General features: G+C 41.7%; 1 protein-coding gene across 1 annotated transcript in view; it reads left to right on the top strand.

Moving 5' to 3' along the window:
• Nucleotides 1-17,181, top strand: part of LOC146316849 (calcium-independent phospholipase A2-gamma-like) — a 32,984-nt gene extending 15,803 nt beyond the window's left edge. Inside the window, exons 8-9 of the mRNA XM_084734448.1 lie at nt 11,367-11,562; nt 16,591-17,181. Of these exons, the coding sequence (XP_084590574.1) occupies nt 11,367-11,562; nt 16,591-16,868 (474 nt within the window). The 3' untranslated portion in view covers nt 16,869-17,181. The remainder of the gene's footprint in view (nt 1-11,366; nt 11,563-16,590) is intronic.
• The last annotated feature ends 1,878 nt before the right edge of the window (nt 17,182-19,059 follow it).

The raw sequence follows: 19,059 nt of genomic DNA, 5'->3' as shown, positions 1-19,059 counted from the left end.
TCCCAATGTAGACACAGCACACATGAATGAGCATGTGTTTGCATCAAAGGCAATATCCCGTGTCGGCACGCTCCCACATTCTTAATTGGAAGCTGTGTTCGTTGTGTAGGTGAATGGGGAAGTTCAGGGGGAGAGAATGAAAGAGACTGGTTGATGAAACCCCACCTGTGGTGGGAGAGATTTCCCCAGCTTGCCGTCTAGCAGGTCTCACCCTACTCTGAGATGCATAAATTAGCCCAATGCATCGCTTCCTTCATCACACACAACTGTTTGACTGCTACATCTGCTTTGTTAGAATGAAAAGTACAGACAGTCTAATTATGGAACTGCTTTTCCAAACTCTGTTCACACCAGCAGGAAACCTCACACTGCGAGAAGATGAGACACCATCAGTAGTTTCATATATTTAACATATTTGAGGTGAATCAGTTACATTTGGACTTAATTTTCAATTCATTTGTGCCTAAAGAAACCTTTAAATGAAAAGCTGAATGAAAAGAGAAAAAGGAGAAAGGAGAGCTTCCGTTCTGATTTAGTAACCAGTTATGTTTTTTTGCTCTGCTCATGTATTTTTCAGGTTAATAAATCTTTAGGGAATATTTTAAGGAGGTGTTTTGCCTTGACTGGCAATTCCTGTGTGATTTGAGCTTTTGCTCATTTGTTCCACTTTCTATCCCTTTTTTTTTATTTTGGGAACAGTTTTTACCTGTGTTCACCATGACTGAAGATATTCCACTAGCATTTGTTTTGCTGTGTTTTTCTGTTCCAAATAACAGAGAGTTTTGAAAATCAGATCATTCGTGCTAGGCTGCAATCTTGTACATGTCGTAAAAAGTTCAGTCTGCTGTTTCATATTAATGCAAATATTTGAATTACAGCAAGAGGCGAAAGTAGGCAGGAGCGAGCACCTTATTTGTGCTTCTTTTGATGAAATTTAATTTAAGTCATGAATCTGTCCAACTTTTTTTAAACCTCCACAGGTTTTGCATCTGACAGGTTCTAATTGAGTTATCAAAATAATAATAATTATAATGAATTGTATATACATAGCACCCCTCATACAGCTCAAAGGGCTTTATATTTAGAAGGGAATAAAACTAGAAGTACAATAGATTCAAAACAGGTATATCAGCTAATAGAAACATACATTAATGTAATAAAATAATATATTTGACTTGTTTCAGTTTTCAGTGATAAAGCAAATGCTAATTTGCTAAGACAAATTTAAACCTAGATAAAAAAAATACTTAAAGCTACCACAAGGAGCTTACATATTTTGTTGATTTGGAGCCCCCTGTGGACAAAAGTTGTAGTGGTTTCACTGTAATAATAATAAAGTATATCAGCAAAATAAATTTATTGAAATAATAATATTCACCTGCGTCTTTTTAAGTGGCTAATGTACTACTCACTCTAATTTTGCTTGCATGCTTCTTTCATCTGATTTCAAGGAGAATAACTGTGCAGAAATAGTCGTCTTGTGGATGGTGTCACTAACTTCTATAGGTCACACTGAGGCAGCGGTAATAAATTGAGACTGTTTAATAACCCCTTAAAACCTGTTTGTAGAAGCTGTATACCAGGACAAAAATATTGGAAGTATGATTTGTAATGAGTTTTTAAACATGTTTGGACAGTGTAATCTAGGATAAAGTCAAACAACACCAGTTATATAAGTTTCCTGTCCGTCTTAAGAATGCCACCCACCCTGATGGCTTTATTTGCAGGCTACTTGAGCCACTGAAACATGCAGTCTGTGTGATGTCAGGATTCCCTAGAGAGGGAGTCATCTCGCTCTTTTCCACAAACGCCCACAGAGTTTTCCACTTAATTCAGGCCCCAAACAGTCATCCTTTTGTGGCGTGAGCGCAGGAGAGTTGCCATGCCATGTGCTGAACGAATGCCGGAATTCTCAAGCAGCGTTTTCAAGAAAAGTTGTGATTGTTCGTTGATGTTTTTGTGATTGTGCGGGCTGGAATGGAAATCTGACGGAGCCAGATTCAGACTGGTAATGCAGGGGAAAGTGTAACTCGGAGCAAGACCTTTGAAGAGCAGCCATGGTTTTATCAAAGCCTCACACTTGCTACCACAGCCATGAAGAGGATGCCGTCGTGAGGGGGAACAGGAGGGAAAAGAGCGAAAAAATAGAGGAGATGAAGGGAGGGACGTTCCACATTAAAGAGCTCTCAGTTATCTCTGCGCGAAAGAACACAGAAGTAGAAGACTTCAGACGCTTCACAATGGATGCCAGGGCATGCGTGGAATGGCGAGGAGGGCCTGATTTTTTCCGCCTTGTTGCCATGGCGTCTCCTGAGGCGATGGGGAGGAATGGGAGCATGTTTTGTGCCCACCTCTTCCAGCATTTGATGGGAGGCATGGGATCAGTGGGCCACCACCCCCAGTGTGGGCTCCTGGGAGCCCCAACATGGCACAGCGCCTCAGACTTCACACACACTCTTAGAAATAAAAGCACTAATTAGAACCATTTAGGGTTCTTCAGCTTGTCCCCTTAGGAGATTCCTTTTGATTCCTGGGAGAATCATTTATAGGACTGGGTGTTACAATCCTTTCCAGTTCCGGGGAGAATCTTATATAAAGGTTCCACTTGGAACCATTTCTGAGGGTTCTGTCTCCAACGCAACATGAAGAGTTATACCTAAAACTATCTGTGAAACCCAGAACCTTCTCTCAAAGTTCAATTTAGAACTTTTCCACCTTCTAAGGGTTAGTGTTACAGGGAGGTTCTATTGAGAGTTCAAGGCATTAATCTAGAACTCGCCCCAGGAGTTCTATTAAGAACCCTTTTTTATGCCAAGGGTTTCATCTAAAAACTCACTGTTGGGGCTTCTACTGGGAACCCTTTTATGTTCCAAGGCTTCTGAAACCCACTCTGGAGGTTCTAATGAGAACTTTTCAATTCGAAGGGTTTCATCTAGAACCCACCCTTAGAAACAGCCTTTTTGCAATGTTTTACCCACAACCCTCTTGTCCTCTCAGGGTTCAGTGAAGAACCATTTTGTATTCTGCAGATTGAATTTCATATATCTCAATGATGGATAAGACCTTGCTTCAAAAAATGGGTTCTTCAGATGTAAATGGCTCTGGGTAGAACCCTGGCTCTTCAGGAAGGACCATTTTGAAACCTTTATTTCTCAATGTGCAGTCTGAAATGGAGTAGGTGGCATCAGCACTCTCATAGTTTTTGTCGCCAGTAAATGACAGGAGGAATGAGTCATAAATGAGCCTCAGAAGTCATTTAATGTGGCAGCTTTGGCTAAAGAACTCAGATTGTTTGATTCTGTGTGAGAAGAGATGGGGAAGAGGCACAGGGCCGTTCCAAAGGTGTTGTTTAAGAAATCATTACCTTTTGGATCACCTTTTTCTCTTCTCTTCTTTTCCTCGTCAAGGCCAGTGGAGGTGAAGTTATTGGTCATAAATTTCATGCTCACCACTGCAGTGCTTCTGAGACGAGGCAGTGAGGTGGAGGGGGAGGAGGAGGATTCAGGGAGGCGACAGAGAGTATAAATCTGAGCTTTTAGACACCTCGTCATCGTAGCCCTCTCCTCCTGTGCTAAGCCCCGAGAGTTTGGCCCAGAGGCTGTCAGAGGATGGAGCTCAGCCTTGTGAGCCCTGCTGCAGACAGCTTCCTCTTCCTAGATCTAGGATCTTTGTCCCATGAGAATAAATGCACACAAGTGGATTCTCCCATTGTCATTTTGCCCCTGTTTCACTGACTGCCCTTTTTGTTCTCTTATATACGTATGCACTGGCACTTGATTGCACTGGCGCACTTGGCCAGTTCATTGATTATGTTGACTGACTGCTGTGTGAAGGCTTTTCCACATCTTCCTCTGTCTCTAACCCCCTCGCCTTCTCATAGGGCTGCACCACACGTAGCAGGCTTCTCACTGCAGTGGCTCCGGACGAGATTTCTTGAAAGAAATCACAGCTTTACAGAGGTGGTTCAAATTATTTGAAGTGGGGTTGTATAAGGTTGTTTTCAACGGTCAGTGTCTCACCTACAGTAGATAGCGATCTGCATGCCCCAAGTTTGGAGAAGCAGAAGAAGTACCGTGCAGAAGAAGTGCAGAAGATAATGATGAACTGCTGTGGACAGGGTCAGCAGCATATCACCAGGGTGTACCGTATAGGATATTTGCATAAAAATAAGAAAGAAAAGTGAACGTAAAAGCTGAATGCGTGTGTGTAACACCCTGTCTCAACTGCAACTGAGTCAGACGTGTTGTTCAGTCCTGCGTCTCACATGCCAGAAACACTCTTATTTTAATCCGTGCAGCTGTCTGCACCACCTCCATGTGTCTTGTGTCTCAACTGCATCTGATGGGCGGAAACATGACCTGAAACATTTATTTAGAAGTATTGTTTTCAACAATATGTGGATAAACACTTTACCTAGCAGCCGGGAAGCAAGACACAGGGACTTCTTGAACTTCTTCTGCAGTATTTATTCTTTGGCAAACTGTACATTTACTGCCACTAGAGAACTTCATTGCTAAACTGTAACCCCTCTGCTCTGATCACCGACACTTCTCTGCTCTGAGTGCGGCCAACGGCTCTCTCTTTTTGCGTTTCTCTCTCTTGCTCATCCACGCTCGCTGTGCACACACACACTGCCATGCTTATGCGATAATCATATGCATCATACTGGTAATATAAATCAGAAATATTTGCACATATTGAAGGAAAACTGCAGACTGCCCAGAAAGTTCAGCTGCCTATTTGCTTCTAATAATTTAAAATGTGCAGACCAGACGGATCCTTTGTAGACAGATGATTCAGTGGACTGTGAACAAGGTCATTCGCGGTCTAGTTAAGGGGTTGTTAGCGGGCACCTTTATCACTGGGACTAAACCAAAATACTGCCCAAACAGAGGCGGAGACATTTTTCTTTTTCACTAGTCCTGTAACGTTATCTCCACCACATGCAACCTCAAGGTTAAAAATAATTAAGTTAATTAATAGAAAGAGGAGTGTCTGTATTTATGACAGTATTGAAAATCAAATCTTTGGAATTCCTAAATACCTTGGTATACCATAATACCTTGGTACTATCCAAGCATACACTTCACTGCTTTACCTTACTGTCTGAAGGCAGAGCAAACACTTATACGCTTAAATTGATATTGATTTCTTTAGGCAGCTAAAACGTCTTTGCTGCTGACTCTGTCCACAGCAGTTCATTGCTTAGCTTCTGTGTTAGTTCTCCCCTCTGCTTCTTCAAACTGGGGGGCATATCGACCACCATCTACTGTATGTAATTCACTGACTATCAACAGGTGCCTCATACAACCCCACTTTAAATAATTCAAACTGTCCCTTTAAACCTTCCATTACAATGTACTGATATGCAAGTGTGTGTGTTCAGTCACCTCTCCTGTGTGCAGCACGGAAATTAGCTTTAAATTGCCCAGTCGATGATTTATTATGATAGACAGAAAAATTGTATTTTCTAATATGAAGTTGTCAAATACGTACACAAAGCCCAGAGGAATCTAGGCTAAGTAAATATGAGCAAGGGGCTTCTGCACCCATTTATATCACTGCAGGTATTGTCACAGTTTAATGTGAGTGACTACAGCCAGCAGGGATGATTCATTGTTTCAATACTGGCTGCACATGTGTGGTCATGTTTTCACCGACTGTGTGGGAAAAGGTAACTGTGCACAGTAGATCTCAATTTCTTTGCCTGCCTGGGGCAAAGTTGGCACTTACACAGATGGGTCCCTCCTCTATTGACAGGCTGGGAAGATGACTTGAACCTCAATGTGACCTTTGGGGCCTATAAAGCAAAAAAAAGGCAAAGAGGAGAACCGGTCGGTAATCATGTAATATGGCATGAAGACCTCTGACTTGACCTGGCCGCCACTTAAGAGTGGCATTCACCACACTGACGTTGTTGTCATTCTTATCTTCAAGTCCTGACAATGGTGACCTTTATGTGGATTGGATCCCATTTAGGCAATTAATTTTACTCAATGAGCAGATATATTTTTCTGATTGGAAAGAGAGTGACTGCTTTTATGCCCAAACAGTGTGAATTGATTTTGAAGATTTAGAGGTATTGATAGAACACAAGAGACTTTTTATAGCAGCCTAATTATCTACTTTATCGATTGACTGACCATCTCTTGAAAACAGTCTGGTTATTGTGACGGGCATAATCAGATGTCCATGGGTTATGTAATACTTCCCTAATTAATCACTTGAGAGACAGGAGCCTCAGTGGCAGCAGAGCCTCCATTATAAATCATGACAGAGCTCGGTGCCCCTCAGTCCAGCCCTGTCAAAGAAGCCAAAGAAGAAATCGTAATGACTGCAGCCGCTCATCGGGACTGTGATGTGAATGCCGCGCCACATGTACGTCGAAAGCTCACCTCATTTGGATTTAAACAAGCGCTCTGTTCTCTTCAGTGTTGTGGCCGCTCATGATGACCCCCACGCAAGACAGCACTGAAGCTTGCCCATGGGTTAGAGAGGGGGAGATCCAGAGGCACATGGGCTGAATGAAGAGGATGAAGTTTGCTGTCCCAGCTAATGGGAGCTGACATACACTGGGGCGTGAAATGACTTTTACTGATCCTGACGATAGCACCTCTTTCCTATTCAAATCAGCTCTCCCCCTCTAAGACGGCCTAAACTGGCACAATGAAGATAAGCTCCTGAAAGTTAATGACAGCGGAGACATTTCAAACAGCAATGCAAGGGAGCCATAAATCATGCATGTCTTAACTTTGTTTATTTATCATGGCCCGTATTGTCCTAGTCGTTTTTATTTAAGTATTTGCTGTAAGAACGCCTTGTTTTTACAGCCGTATTTCAGTTTAATTGGGTATCCGAAGAGGTGAAACATGATCCCAAAGGTGTAGGAGCCCTAATTAGTTGAAAACATGCTTTATTCGAGCTGCTGGAAAATGAGGAGCTGATTCGTCAGCCATTAGACCCTGAAGGGCAAAGGCGAGGCCACGGGAGCTGTGATCCTCTGGAGTATCAACAAACAGGCTCTACCGGAATCAAGGAACGGTGTCAAAGGAAAGCGTTAAGCCTTTCAGGAAGGCAGAATTCAAAGCCGCTGCTTCAAAATTCGGTTTCCGTTCGTACTGTTAGGTTGAACTTCCGTCAGATGGTCACGACTGACGGGGGTGTACCCTCTAAGGACATTTATTCGTTGACACATGGCACGTCTGAGCAGCATTACAGCTCTAAATCCTCACAAATGGAAGTGAACTTTGCCTTGCATCATGCTGCGTGTTTGACAGGCAGCTTGAATTTGGCCATTTTGTATGCAAAGCTCATTTGCAGTTTGCCCTAAGTAGATCATTGTTTCTAACTCTTCATCCAAATATGCCCTGGCCTCAAGAAACCCTTGTGTGAGAATGTGGCAGTGATCCAGGTTTGGATATCTCAGTGAAAACTAGCTGTAAAGACCACAGGCTCCACCACTGCAGCTTCAGCATCTGCCAAACTGTTCTCAGTGTGGGTTTAGCCTCGTGCAAATGTTCCTCAAGGATGTTTGGTTGTTGCTGACAGTTGTGGAAGGAGATGACCGATGCAAATTATACTCAGAACTATTGATTGACACAAAGAACACCTACACGGTTAGATATCAAGGTTCCAAAAATGTTCTTTCGGAAGGGCTGATGACCCACCCAGAACCATTTGCTTCTGAAGAAAACATTTTTGAAGAAAGGGTTTGTCAAGGGTTCTCTATAAGACTAAGTGTTCCATCAAGAACCCTTTTCATTCATAGAACTCTTTATGGAAGAAGTTTGTCAAGGGTTTTTTGTACCGTAACATAAAAGGGTTCTCAGTAGAACCTCCTTGGTGGGTTCTAGATAAACCCTTGGAATATAAAAAGATTCTCAGTAGAACCTCCTGAGTGTGTTCTAGAAAACACCCTTGGAATGTAAGAACATTCTCAGTAGGATCCACTGGGTGGGTTCTTGTTGGTAACCTTAGAAGGTGGAATGATTCTGGATAGAACCCTCGAGAGGGTTCTGAGTAGAACCATTGCACTATAGAACGGTTCTCTATAGGACCTCTCATAAGGGTTCTGGGTGAAACCTTTCACAGAGGGTTCTATTTTCATCCCTTTATGTTGCGTTCTAGGTACTCTCTTTTGGAACTCTCTGAGGGCTCTTTTCTGTCAAACTAGCTCTGGTTCTTGAGCCAGTTCCGGTCAAGATCCATGGAACCTAGGTGCTGTCTTTTGAACCAGCCCACATTTCCACCAGTTTAGAGAGGAACCATTGTAATCAAGGATGTAGTCAAGGGCGCTGCACAATGGACAACAAGTTGTAGAATATGACACGCACTCTTTGGTTCCCAAGGAAAACCTGCTATTGTTTGGTTCCAGCTGGGGACCAGTTTTTCAGGTTCTGAACCATTTCAGTTTTGGTGGAAATTCTCAGAACGGTTCAAAATTAGGGGCTTGTGCTGGAGCGGGCCGGTTTCATGTTGGTGGAAAAGGGCCCTGAAAGAGTTCCATGTTGAACCTTTATTAAAGGTTCTAACCAGAACCAGAACCCTTTATGCTTCTAGTTCGCACCTTTATTTTTAAGAGTTTACCAGTTTTCCAGTGGCAGCCCAAAGCGCCTTCATTGCCAGTATCCAGACTTTCCTTAAAGGCCTCGGTTATGTTCATCAGCTCTGAACTGCTCAAGCAGGTGCACTGAAATAGAGACAAGTTATAGCATTCAACTCCCAGCTCACAGGAGCATTGTGCAGTTGGCTTCTAATGTTACATGCCTTGGCTCTGTGTGCAAGGCCGGCCACTGTGCTTGTGAAATTTGCCCCCAGCTATGAGCACAAAGAACCCATGACTGGACGCAGACTGTTGCCATAATTGCCACTGAGTTCAGAAAATGGAGCCGCTCACAGTGGTGCGAGTGATAAGAAAACTGCTTAGTTGTTTTGTTTCCAGCTGCGTTCGTCTGGTGCTCGCGACAGTCAGCCCCTCTAAGTCTCCATTAGGAACAACTCCAACCCAGGAATTTCTCCCTTTTTCTGTGATTCATTTCTTGGTTTGCCAGGCTCCCTACTGGTGCATAATGACGCGCTTTGGACAAACGGCTGCCTCAGCAGTTCTTCATGCTTTGTGGCGGAGTGAAACCCTCTTTGTGCGACTTCCATCTCAGCCAGTGAGATGGGTGCTCTCTGAGGCTCTGGCTCTCACAGGGAATTCTCTTAATAACTAACTATGAGGTTTTAAATGATTCATACAGCACATTATCATAACAGATTAATTCTTTTGAATCATAGAAAATTCTATCAGTGTGACTCAGAGGGACTGGAGACATTTGCCTTTGTAATTTTTCCACATTACTTCTTTTTTAGCCACGCCAGTGAGGTGTCTCACTGGAAGGTAATATCAGTCTGTCTGTCCACCACTTTGGTCCAGACTCATACACGAAATTTGGTACAGACATTTTTATCACCTCAGGATAAATTGTAATGGCTAGGGCTCCCCTTAAGGAAAAATTCAGCACTATTCATATGGGTGTCCAGTCAGTGTTGATGGTAAATGTAGTTAATTAAAGCAATAAATTCCTTGGTACATGCTACATGTACCAAGAAAACAGAGTTCTCTTGCTCACACAGCCGTGCAGCAGTGCCTACATGTACCAGGATGCATTGCAGGTGAGCTTGTGACCCCATGTCCATGATGCTGTGTTCAGCACCCTAGTCTATAGCTTGGTCAGAACATCGCTTTAGATGACAAAAATACTTACCTAATACGCCCCCTGGCTACTAAGGGGAGACTAGAAGTTCAAGCTGAAACAGCTTGTAGATCTTCCTCAACACCAATGACATCACTGTGACATCACTGGATGCAGGAAGAACATGAGAAGTGCTTAACTTTTAATTTGGCCAAAATATGGCAACAGCTAATGATTATTTTAATAACGGGTGGTCTGAAACCAGAAATCTGAAATAGTTGCAGAGTAATTTGCTGTTGATAAACTAATCATCACAGTTCTAGTCTAATACTTTGTCTTATGACCAAATCCCTACAAAGCTGAGAACATTTCCATGGCAGTTTACTGTATAGAAAACAGGTGAGGTTCAAACAGCCCTTTCTTATAAAGGAGGTGCGACCACAAAAATCACAGTGTTTTAATATTTGGATCTGTATGTGCTGCTACTTTTTAATGTATGATTTCTGTATGTCTCAACTGTATTTTGTGTCGGTGAACAGATGGTGAACATAGTAAATATTATACCTGCTAAACATCATTGTGTTAGCATTCCCATTGTGAGCTTGCTAGCAAGACTGCTGAGCTAACAGAGCCACTAGTGTGTCTGTAGACTCTTCTTCTTGTTAGAGTATTCTCTAATGCTGAATTATTTCTCTATAGGGGCCTTCTTTGCTGGATTTCTTGTCATTTTTCAATGTCACTCAAAGTTGTCTTACAGAACTACTATATTAAATGCCACAACAAGTCATTCTTGAAGCATCTGCTATCAGGAGAGCCATTACTGTACTTGATGCAGTGCCCCCCAGTCTAACTACAATAGCCAATTCCCTTTGCAATTCTATTTTCCTGGTCTTTGGATTGATGACACAATTTCTCAGTCCAGCTCCCTGGATGATTGGCAGACCTTTGCCTCAGTAGCAGCCCTCATCACACTGTGTGCTCCCACGGATTTGTACAGAATTGTTGTTAGGCTGCGACACTGCTGAAGTGTGCTGAAAAGATGGGCTGTTCCCTCCCCCCCCGCTTCTCGAGGCTCAGTGTGTGTGAATCCATGTGACGTTCGCTGTCAGAAACACACGTTATTATATGCATTGACTCTAAGCAGGCATGAGCGTTCGATCAAACATGCGCACAGTCACAAAAACAAGCGCTCTTCCCCCTCGTGTGTCCCCAGACACTCGGGGCCCCGTGGCTCCCACCCCCCAGCCTGGCCTCTTTAATGAGGACTGGCCCCTGTGCGTTTGATCCCGCTGCCAGCCCACAGCCCCGCGGCCCCTCAGCCTCATGCCTATTCAACAATCCCCTCAGCCTCTCCAGTTACCCCCACACACCCCCCACCATTGCCTTGGGTAGACTATGGATCCAAAGCAAAAGCACTCCTGGGCGGTTGTTCGATATCAAAGCCAGTCTGACTGAAACTGTGAGGAAAGAGGAAAAGAGGAAAAAAACAACAGCTTTGTAGAACTGCACATTGATCTGTTCTTTTTGTTTCGTCAGATGTTCTTCAAAAATTGCATCTATTGACTGTTAAAATCCATGAAAGGTTTTGAGTTTTCAAATGCCAATTAATTGGTTTCGCTGACTGTGGTCTTTGCATAAAAACCCATTCATAGCCTGTAAATGGAGTCACTTCTTCTGTTTTGTGCACAGGATGGAGGTCTGCTGATTAACAACCCCACAGCGCTGGCAATCCATGAGTGCAAGTGTTTGTGGCCTAACACACCCCTGGAGTGTGTGGTCTCACTCGGTACGGGCCGCTTTGAGACTCCGGGCAAGAACAGCACCACCTACACGAGCCTCAAAACCAAACTCACCAACGTCATCAGCAGCGCCACAGACACGGAGGGTAAGTGACATCACTGCAAAATGTTAACGGTGCGAGGTATAAGGTATGGCCAGAGATTTAGTGTGAAACATGAAAAAAATTAGCAAAGATGTCTATGAATTGTGTTGCAGAAATATCTACTGAAGTTAGCATGCTGACAAGCTAGCCCTGTCCTGGTTGTATAGCTCAGCCGTCTCCCCCCATCTAGTTTCAGATGAGAGATGTTGCAAAAATATCTTTATCTAAATATTTTTGCACCTGTTAAACAGAAAAATATATCTGCACACCTTCTGAATTTAAGTTTTTTTCTTTTACAGAATTAAGACTCACTTAATGGCCTTGTTAACTCACTGTAAAACACACTTCATTCAAACCTAACAGAACCTAAATAAAACTCACCAAAAACATCTTGGTTAGTCTTTCCACTGTTCCAACAATCACCATCTCTAGTTTGGTCCAAGTAAACCCTTACTTCACTGAATTAGACGTAAAAATATTCTGCCAACTGAACTAACTAGCTAACAGCAGCTAGTAGCTACAGCCTTAAATTGCATAAATTGCCAGCAAAAAGTGTAATGAGCAGCAGTTAGCTGTTAATTGCTGCCCCCCATTTGTTTTGAGTGACCGACAACAGGTGGCCATACTATACACATTGCACCTTTAAAAGTGCCTCATGCCAGTGAAACTGGGGGGAGCAGAGACACTGAAAGGGGGGCGCGAATGACAAGGGGAGAAATATAGAGTGAAATAAAGTTGAACGAATATGATTTATGAAGGGAAAATAATCCAACAAGTTTGCTGATGCTATCATGCTGACCTTTATTTTACTAAAATTAAACTTCTGAATCTGTTTTTATCAGTTGCTTCCCCAGTTATTGTTAATGTCTGATAAAAATTGTATGGTGGAGGGGCGTCATGAACTTTTTTTGGCGTTTGCAACAGGGGGCATGTCAGAAAAAAGTTTGGGAGTTGTTCAATTGTTGCTTAACTCAGGGAGTTGCTGAGTTGTTAAGGTTCTCATTTCACAAGTTTGTCAGACTGGAAATGTATGCCCGTGTTTGACCTGTTTGTATCTTGTCTCACTCATTATTATTCGCCTTCCAGTATTACATATTGAAAGTTTTTAAAGTAGCTCCACAGTGGGCAGACAAAACAATCTAAACACCTCTTGAAAATGTCCAACTTTAAGGCAAACTGTGCAGGATTTGACCAAAAGCAATGCATAGACTCATGCAAAAATAATCCATCTTAATCATCACCCCTGACTCACCAGAAGTGTTTGGTGGTGCCTGCATCCACAGAGACCCCACCCTCCGCCCATACTTTCTTACTTTTGTATTATTTTGCTGTGCTTAGGACGCTGTACCAACCCAAAATGTTGGTATGAGAGAAATTAACCATCTTTTTGGTTCAGTTACAAACAGCAACTGACAAATCCTGTTTATTTTACCTTTAATGTAACTTAAAGGGACACTTCACCAAGTTGTATAATAACTTCTGACTTCTTCTAACTTCTTAAGATATCTAATTTGTCACAGAAAGCCTGTGTTACAAACTGGAGCAGCAGTGTTTAAAAGGTGTGGGTGTCTACCAAGTAGTGTAGGATCCATCAATTTTTAATCCATCAATATTAGAAACTAAAACTCAGCATAACTTACCCTCTGCTGCTTTAATTTTGTCTTTTCTTTTTATCACTTGTACCCCAATTTTATGGTGGAAGTGGAATATTAAGTATCTACAGTGCTCCTTTAATCACAGCTCTAAATACTACTGCAAAAATGAGTCACATACAGTTTATTTGATTTAATTAACTATAAACGAGGTCTGGCTCTCGACGTTTTATGTGGGAGCTTTCAAAGCGACACAAAACCGCTGGCGCAGTGTCAGAAACATTTGATTATTTTTGTCCAAACACGGCTTAATATGTCAGAGAAAACGGTCCCAAAAATCATAAGATCACGCGCCAAACACAGACAAGCTGCATCAACAAAGACGAACACTGGTCAAAAGATGAAGCCAGTGGGTCTGGATGGATGAATGGAAATAGATGGAATGCAACCTGACGTTTGCAGTGTTAGTTTAGTTACCTGTTGTGTTATTTTTTTCTTCTACACTTGAAGATTAAATTAATTCACACTATAATCAGAATACAAAGACTTGAATTGATTCAGCCTTATGTTTCTGTGTCATTTCTGAGAGGAGGATTTAGGTTTTGATGTCGCCAGCGTAGAAAATACTGCACTGCAGGTTGACTTTGTTCTCTATACGTCCCATAGTGGCCCTCTGTAGTGGCAACCTCTTTCGTCTCCTTATCACCTCTGGACATGGGCACCTCTGCTGTGCCTAAATTTGGCTCGGTCCCCTCCCTGTTGCTGCTGCCGTGGTGCAGTGTGTGACCTAGATGCTTCTCTGCACTTGTTCCTCCTGCATTTGGGATTAAGCTCTCCCCAGCTCTCCGACGGGCTTTGTTATTTAGAAACAGGAGATTAGCAAGAGTGTTTATCACAGATTTCCTCTTTTTTTTCAAAAGCTTCCCTCCTGTCTCAGTGTTCACAAGCCTCCTACTTTGTCTTAGGTGTATCGGTAGAGCCTCGGTTTGTCGTTGTGGACAGATAAGGCTGATCTAATGGGGTTTTAAAAGTAAACAAAACTCCTGATAGAAAACGCTTGTACTCACTCACAGACTCACTCTGTCATGTTTAGCACACCGCCAATTAGGTTCTCCATATAGTGGAGCTGCAGTTTATAACTTATATAACTTATACTTATAACTTTATAACGGATGTAAGCATGTTAATGTCATTGCTTGCTGTGCAGTAACAGCAAATTTACCTTATATCTAGTTGCTCTATAAGGGCGGGGGAATGTTATGTCATAAACAGCAAGTCAGCCATTTTTGGAGGATACCAACCATGAGCTGTACACAGTTACCATCCATCTAAGTTGTTGCTAAGTAGTCGAGAAGGGTCCATGGAAATGACTCGTCTCAAACAAACAATGGCGGCTCCTGAAGAGGTTAGTGTAGATGCTGTGATAGCATCAGAAATGGAAAGTATTTCTTCACTGAAAGAAGAGCATCGAACAGCGCTGAACGCTCTTCACCATGAAAAAGATGTTTTCGCTCTTCTCTCACCGGCTTCAGCAAGAGTTTGATCCTTTTGGTTGAAGTTAGTTCTTTTTAGATGTGATGAACAGATGGTTCATATGATCACCTGCCAAGTGTTTTTTTTGAAGTGCCTGCCCTTTTCCAAAGAGTTTTTAAGGACAACTTCCCAGATGTGTCTGTGTAACAAACTATCTGCTGTGTCAAATTAGCCAATCGCTCAACATTGTACATCAGTTTTGTAATAGGAAATGTCTCTTTTTTGCACGTACAATTGACAGATGACAAATGACCAGTGACAGTTACAGATAATGACCACTATGTTTGCTTTCCTCCAAATATGGCGGTGCAGTCCCTGAACAGTCAGCGATTCCAATTCCTTTAGGCTAATCATGAGTGTTATTGTTGCTAACGAGCCAATAAAAATGTTTTAAGTTCTCTGCAATTGTTTTCAAGCTGTGTCAATTTAAAAAAATCCTATTTTCTGATTTCTCAGTAAGTTTGAAATGGTATGAAGCTAATTTGAAAACAGCCCGACAATTCACTATATTCTGGGAAACCGATGCCTGGACGAGTGATCCAGTCACATCTCTGTTGAGAACCCAGGAGACAGCTGTGCAGTCGTCACACTATTGATTATTTGATATTGAACCTACTTGAGTACATGCTAGGATGCTAAGAGTAACCTGTAGCTGGCATTTTAAATGCCGGTCTGTTGTCGAAGCTCATGGCAGTCAGCTTGGTACATCCATGGTTGTACTGTGAACCACAGCGTAGGCTTTTGGCACAGACTCGTATGTACTGCAAACTCAGTTGTGGGCACACTGCCGTCTGGATATTAATGTAGTTTTTCCAATAAATACAAGAATTCATGAGTGTCTGTATGATTATTTTGTTCTCAGTGCAGTTTAAAGATGCATGGGGAAGATGACTTACTTGGTCACTGTTTAACCTGATTTCCCCCCCTAGAAGCCTGCTTGTAATGATCCAAGACTCAAATCTGTGATATAATGATTTTGTGCAGCTGTGGACAGTAAATGAGATGAAATTTGATTCTTTTTTTTTTTTTTTAATAACATCCCAACGCCCACATGATAATCTTTTCTGTTGAGAGAGAAAATCAGAGTTAAACAGTTGGCACCGAACTTGTTACGCTGATAAAGTCTGGAGCTGCACTCTGATAGCTGATAGGAGCAGGAACAAACTGTCTGCCATCAACTGCAGTAAATGTTGGAAAAAGAGTGAATTGTAATTGGATATAAAACATATTTAATCTCTAGAATTAACCGCATATCTATTCAACGAGCACAAGGCTGTCTCATCTCAGGAAGTTTGTAGCTGCACTTATCTCCCTTTCACTCTTCAGTGTATAACTTTTCAGAATGCGATAATATAATACAGTGCATTCACAGTGAAAATACAAGAAGTAGAAGTCAATAAAACTCTCCAAATAACCTTTCAGATAAATGACTCCTTGTAGAGTTTTGTCTCTCAGCCTCAGAGGCAGCTTGTTTTAATGGACTCCATGTCTGGACTCCTGCACTGCTGAACCACTGTGGGAGCACAGAGAGAAGCAGCCGCCTCTCTCTTCACCTTTTTGGATCCTTCAGGCATATTTACACTGTTACTGCTACCCGCTGCGTGTTTGTATGCATTTGTATATTGTTGATTTTAAACCTCTCAGATGTAGCATTTGAAAACAACCATGACAGACAAGCCAGACATTTTCGCTCTGCGTTGCCTCACACTTTCAGCCCCGAGTGTTTACTCTGTCTCAGCGCTGACAGACGAGATTTGAATTTACACGCCCTCTTCTTAACACAACACTTGAATGTTTGCACATATTGTTACTGTTAGGAAGTTAATTAAGTGTTTATGTTTTTTAGTCTGCATGCAAAATGGCGTGTTTGTGCGTCCTCACTCTCACCTCTCTCACCTCCCTCCAGAGGTTCACGCCATGCTCGACGCCTTCCTCCCTCCCGACACTTATTTCCGCTTCAACCCCTACATGAGCGAAGACATCTCCATGGACGAGAGCCGGCAAGAGAAGCTCAGCTTGCTGCAGGCTGAGGGCGTCCGCTATCTGGAGAGGAACGAGGAGAAGCTCAAGAAGGTCACTCGCATCCTCACCCGAGAGAAAAGCTCCGTCCAGAGGATGGCGGAGTGGGCCAGGCTCAGGGCTGACATGTACAACGGTCTGTCCTTTCAGTCCTCTAAGCTCTAAATCCTACACAAGCCACCATTACCTCACATGGAAACTCTTCCCTCATTCTGCCTAGAAAATGTCCTGTTACCATGATTAATGTGTCGTAGCTGTTGACTTCTTGACCTGTAGCTCTGAAGAACATTATGTAAGCGCACAAGTAGGTGATGTGTCCAACATGCCAAAAACACTATCTTCCTTCCCAGCTACACTTCACGTCTGCATCTGGTTGCCATTGTGGTTGGCAGCAATCAACGCAGCAACTTTGTTGTGTTCAAAGAAGATGTGTCAAATGAAGTGTGGATTTGGGAACTTCTTAATAAGGATTCATGGTCAGCTTTGCTAGCAAATGCATCTTGTATACTTTAAGCAATAGCTCAACATTTCTGGAAATATGCTTATTTCTTTGATGAGAGGATTGACACCATTTACATGTTTGTGTGATAAATATGAAGCTAATGCCAGCAACCAGTAAGCTTAGCTTAGCTTAGCATAAAGCGTTGATCAGATACTCAGTATCGTAATAATCCGATACAATCCATAAGCCTAAACTAGTGATTCTGAGAGTGTGGGCTGTGGCCCCTGGTGGGCTGTAAAGGTACTGCAGGGTTCACGTTTGTTAGTCTGAAATTACTGTAAAATATTTATGATTAATTTTTTAAAGTACATTTGTACTAAGAGCTAATCAAGTAAAGCCATGGGCTTTAAATTATATGTTATTCTTCATGTTTTTGACCTAGTTTAATAGGTTTTACACTGTATTTGGTGATCTGTCACATTAACACCAGAATATATTTTTTATTTCGTCACTGGTACTGTCTGTCTGGCCTAAACCATCATGTGAATGCTGAATTAAACTTTAAGCAACGTGCTGTAATGAGGAATGTGGACGAGTAAGATGAGTAGCATGTGTCATGTGAACAGTAGCTAGAAAGTGAGTGAGACCTGCCAGCTGTGCAGAGTTAATTTAAGCCCAAAGAAGAAAAAAGCAAAACAGCCGAGTGTATTTTCTACCATTTATTTAAATTATGGCTGTGTTGAATGCTTTGAAGCTTCATTTGATGCCATGGTATTCTGGTGTTCTAACAGAACAAACAGTATTCATATATTTGAAGTTTTGAATAAATTTAAATAATTGATGCCAAAGACTTTTATTCGGACAGCCCTAATTTGAATTTAATATTGATTGCTTGAATGGTGCTGACCAATCTAAAATGCTGCTAAAAAGGTTTAAGCAAAAAGAAATAGTCATGTTTTGAGCTTTGTATTTCTTCCATCATGGAAGCAGAATATTTGTTTCATAGTTTGAGGGTGACATCGTTTGATGTCTGAGTGGATGGTTACGCGAAGTGTTTTCATACAAATGTATTATTAACACCTTAGTTGTTCAAGAGGTAAAAACATACAGTATCTGATTTGTATTGGCAGTTACTCAAGTAGCAAATCTGCTGGTTCCCATTTTTAGACTTTGTGCTAAGCTAAAGCTAACTGGCTGCTGGCTCGAGCTACATTTTTCCCATACAGATACCAAACTGGAATCAATCTTCTCATCTAACTTTCAGCTAAAAAGCAAATAAGCAGATTTCCAAAAATGTTGAACTGTTCCTTTAATAAAAAAAAATAAAAAAGCTGAATACTGTTAGGATCTACAGCAAATTTTTGTCCAGACTGTTTTAACAAGTGAGCACTTTTTAACCATTTGCTTTTCTTTTTAAAGATTTGTTATGACAACCACTATATCCTCACATACCTGTGTTTGTACGTTCACAGAAAAACATGCAGATGGGATATATGTGTTGTTGAAATACAGTATTTGTTAAGCTAAGCTGCCACTAAAACAGCAGTGAAAAGAAATGACAAAAAAGATATCCTTATTTTCTTGTTTCATGTTATAATCAAGGTCAATTTGAACACCTAATAAAATAATTAGAAGTGGTATTTCTAAGTTATAATGACTTAAATTTGCACGTTTTAATGCAGCTACTGGTCAACTGTGTAATTGTATATTGATTATTTGATACATGGGGGCCCACTTCAAGCATTACAGTGTTGTTTATGTTGTATGTAAATGCATGTTATATTTAAGATTTTACACACAAAGACAAGTCAATATCCTATAAAAAAAACTGCTAGTGAGTACAGTGCAGAGATTTATCCCAGTATTTCATTCTAAAATACCTATAATGATTAATAATATTGAATAGAAGATATC

Source organism: Lutjanus erythropterus, chromosome 13 (assembly GCF_056507025.1).
Source record: "Lutjanus erythropterus isolate fLutEry1 chromosome 13, fLutEry1.hap2, whole genome shotgun sequence".
NCBI classification, from domain to species: domain Eukaryota; kingdom Metazoa; phylum Chordata; class Actinopteri; order Lutjaniformes; family Lutjanidae; genus Lutjanus; species Lutjanus erythropterus.
The sequence above is the reverse complement of the archived record's forward strand: the minus strand, read 5'-3'. Positions and strand labels throughout refer to the sequence as shown.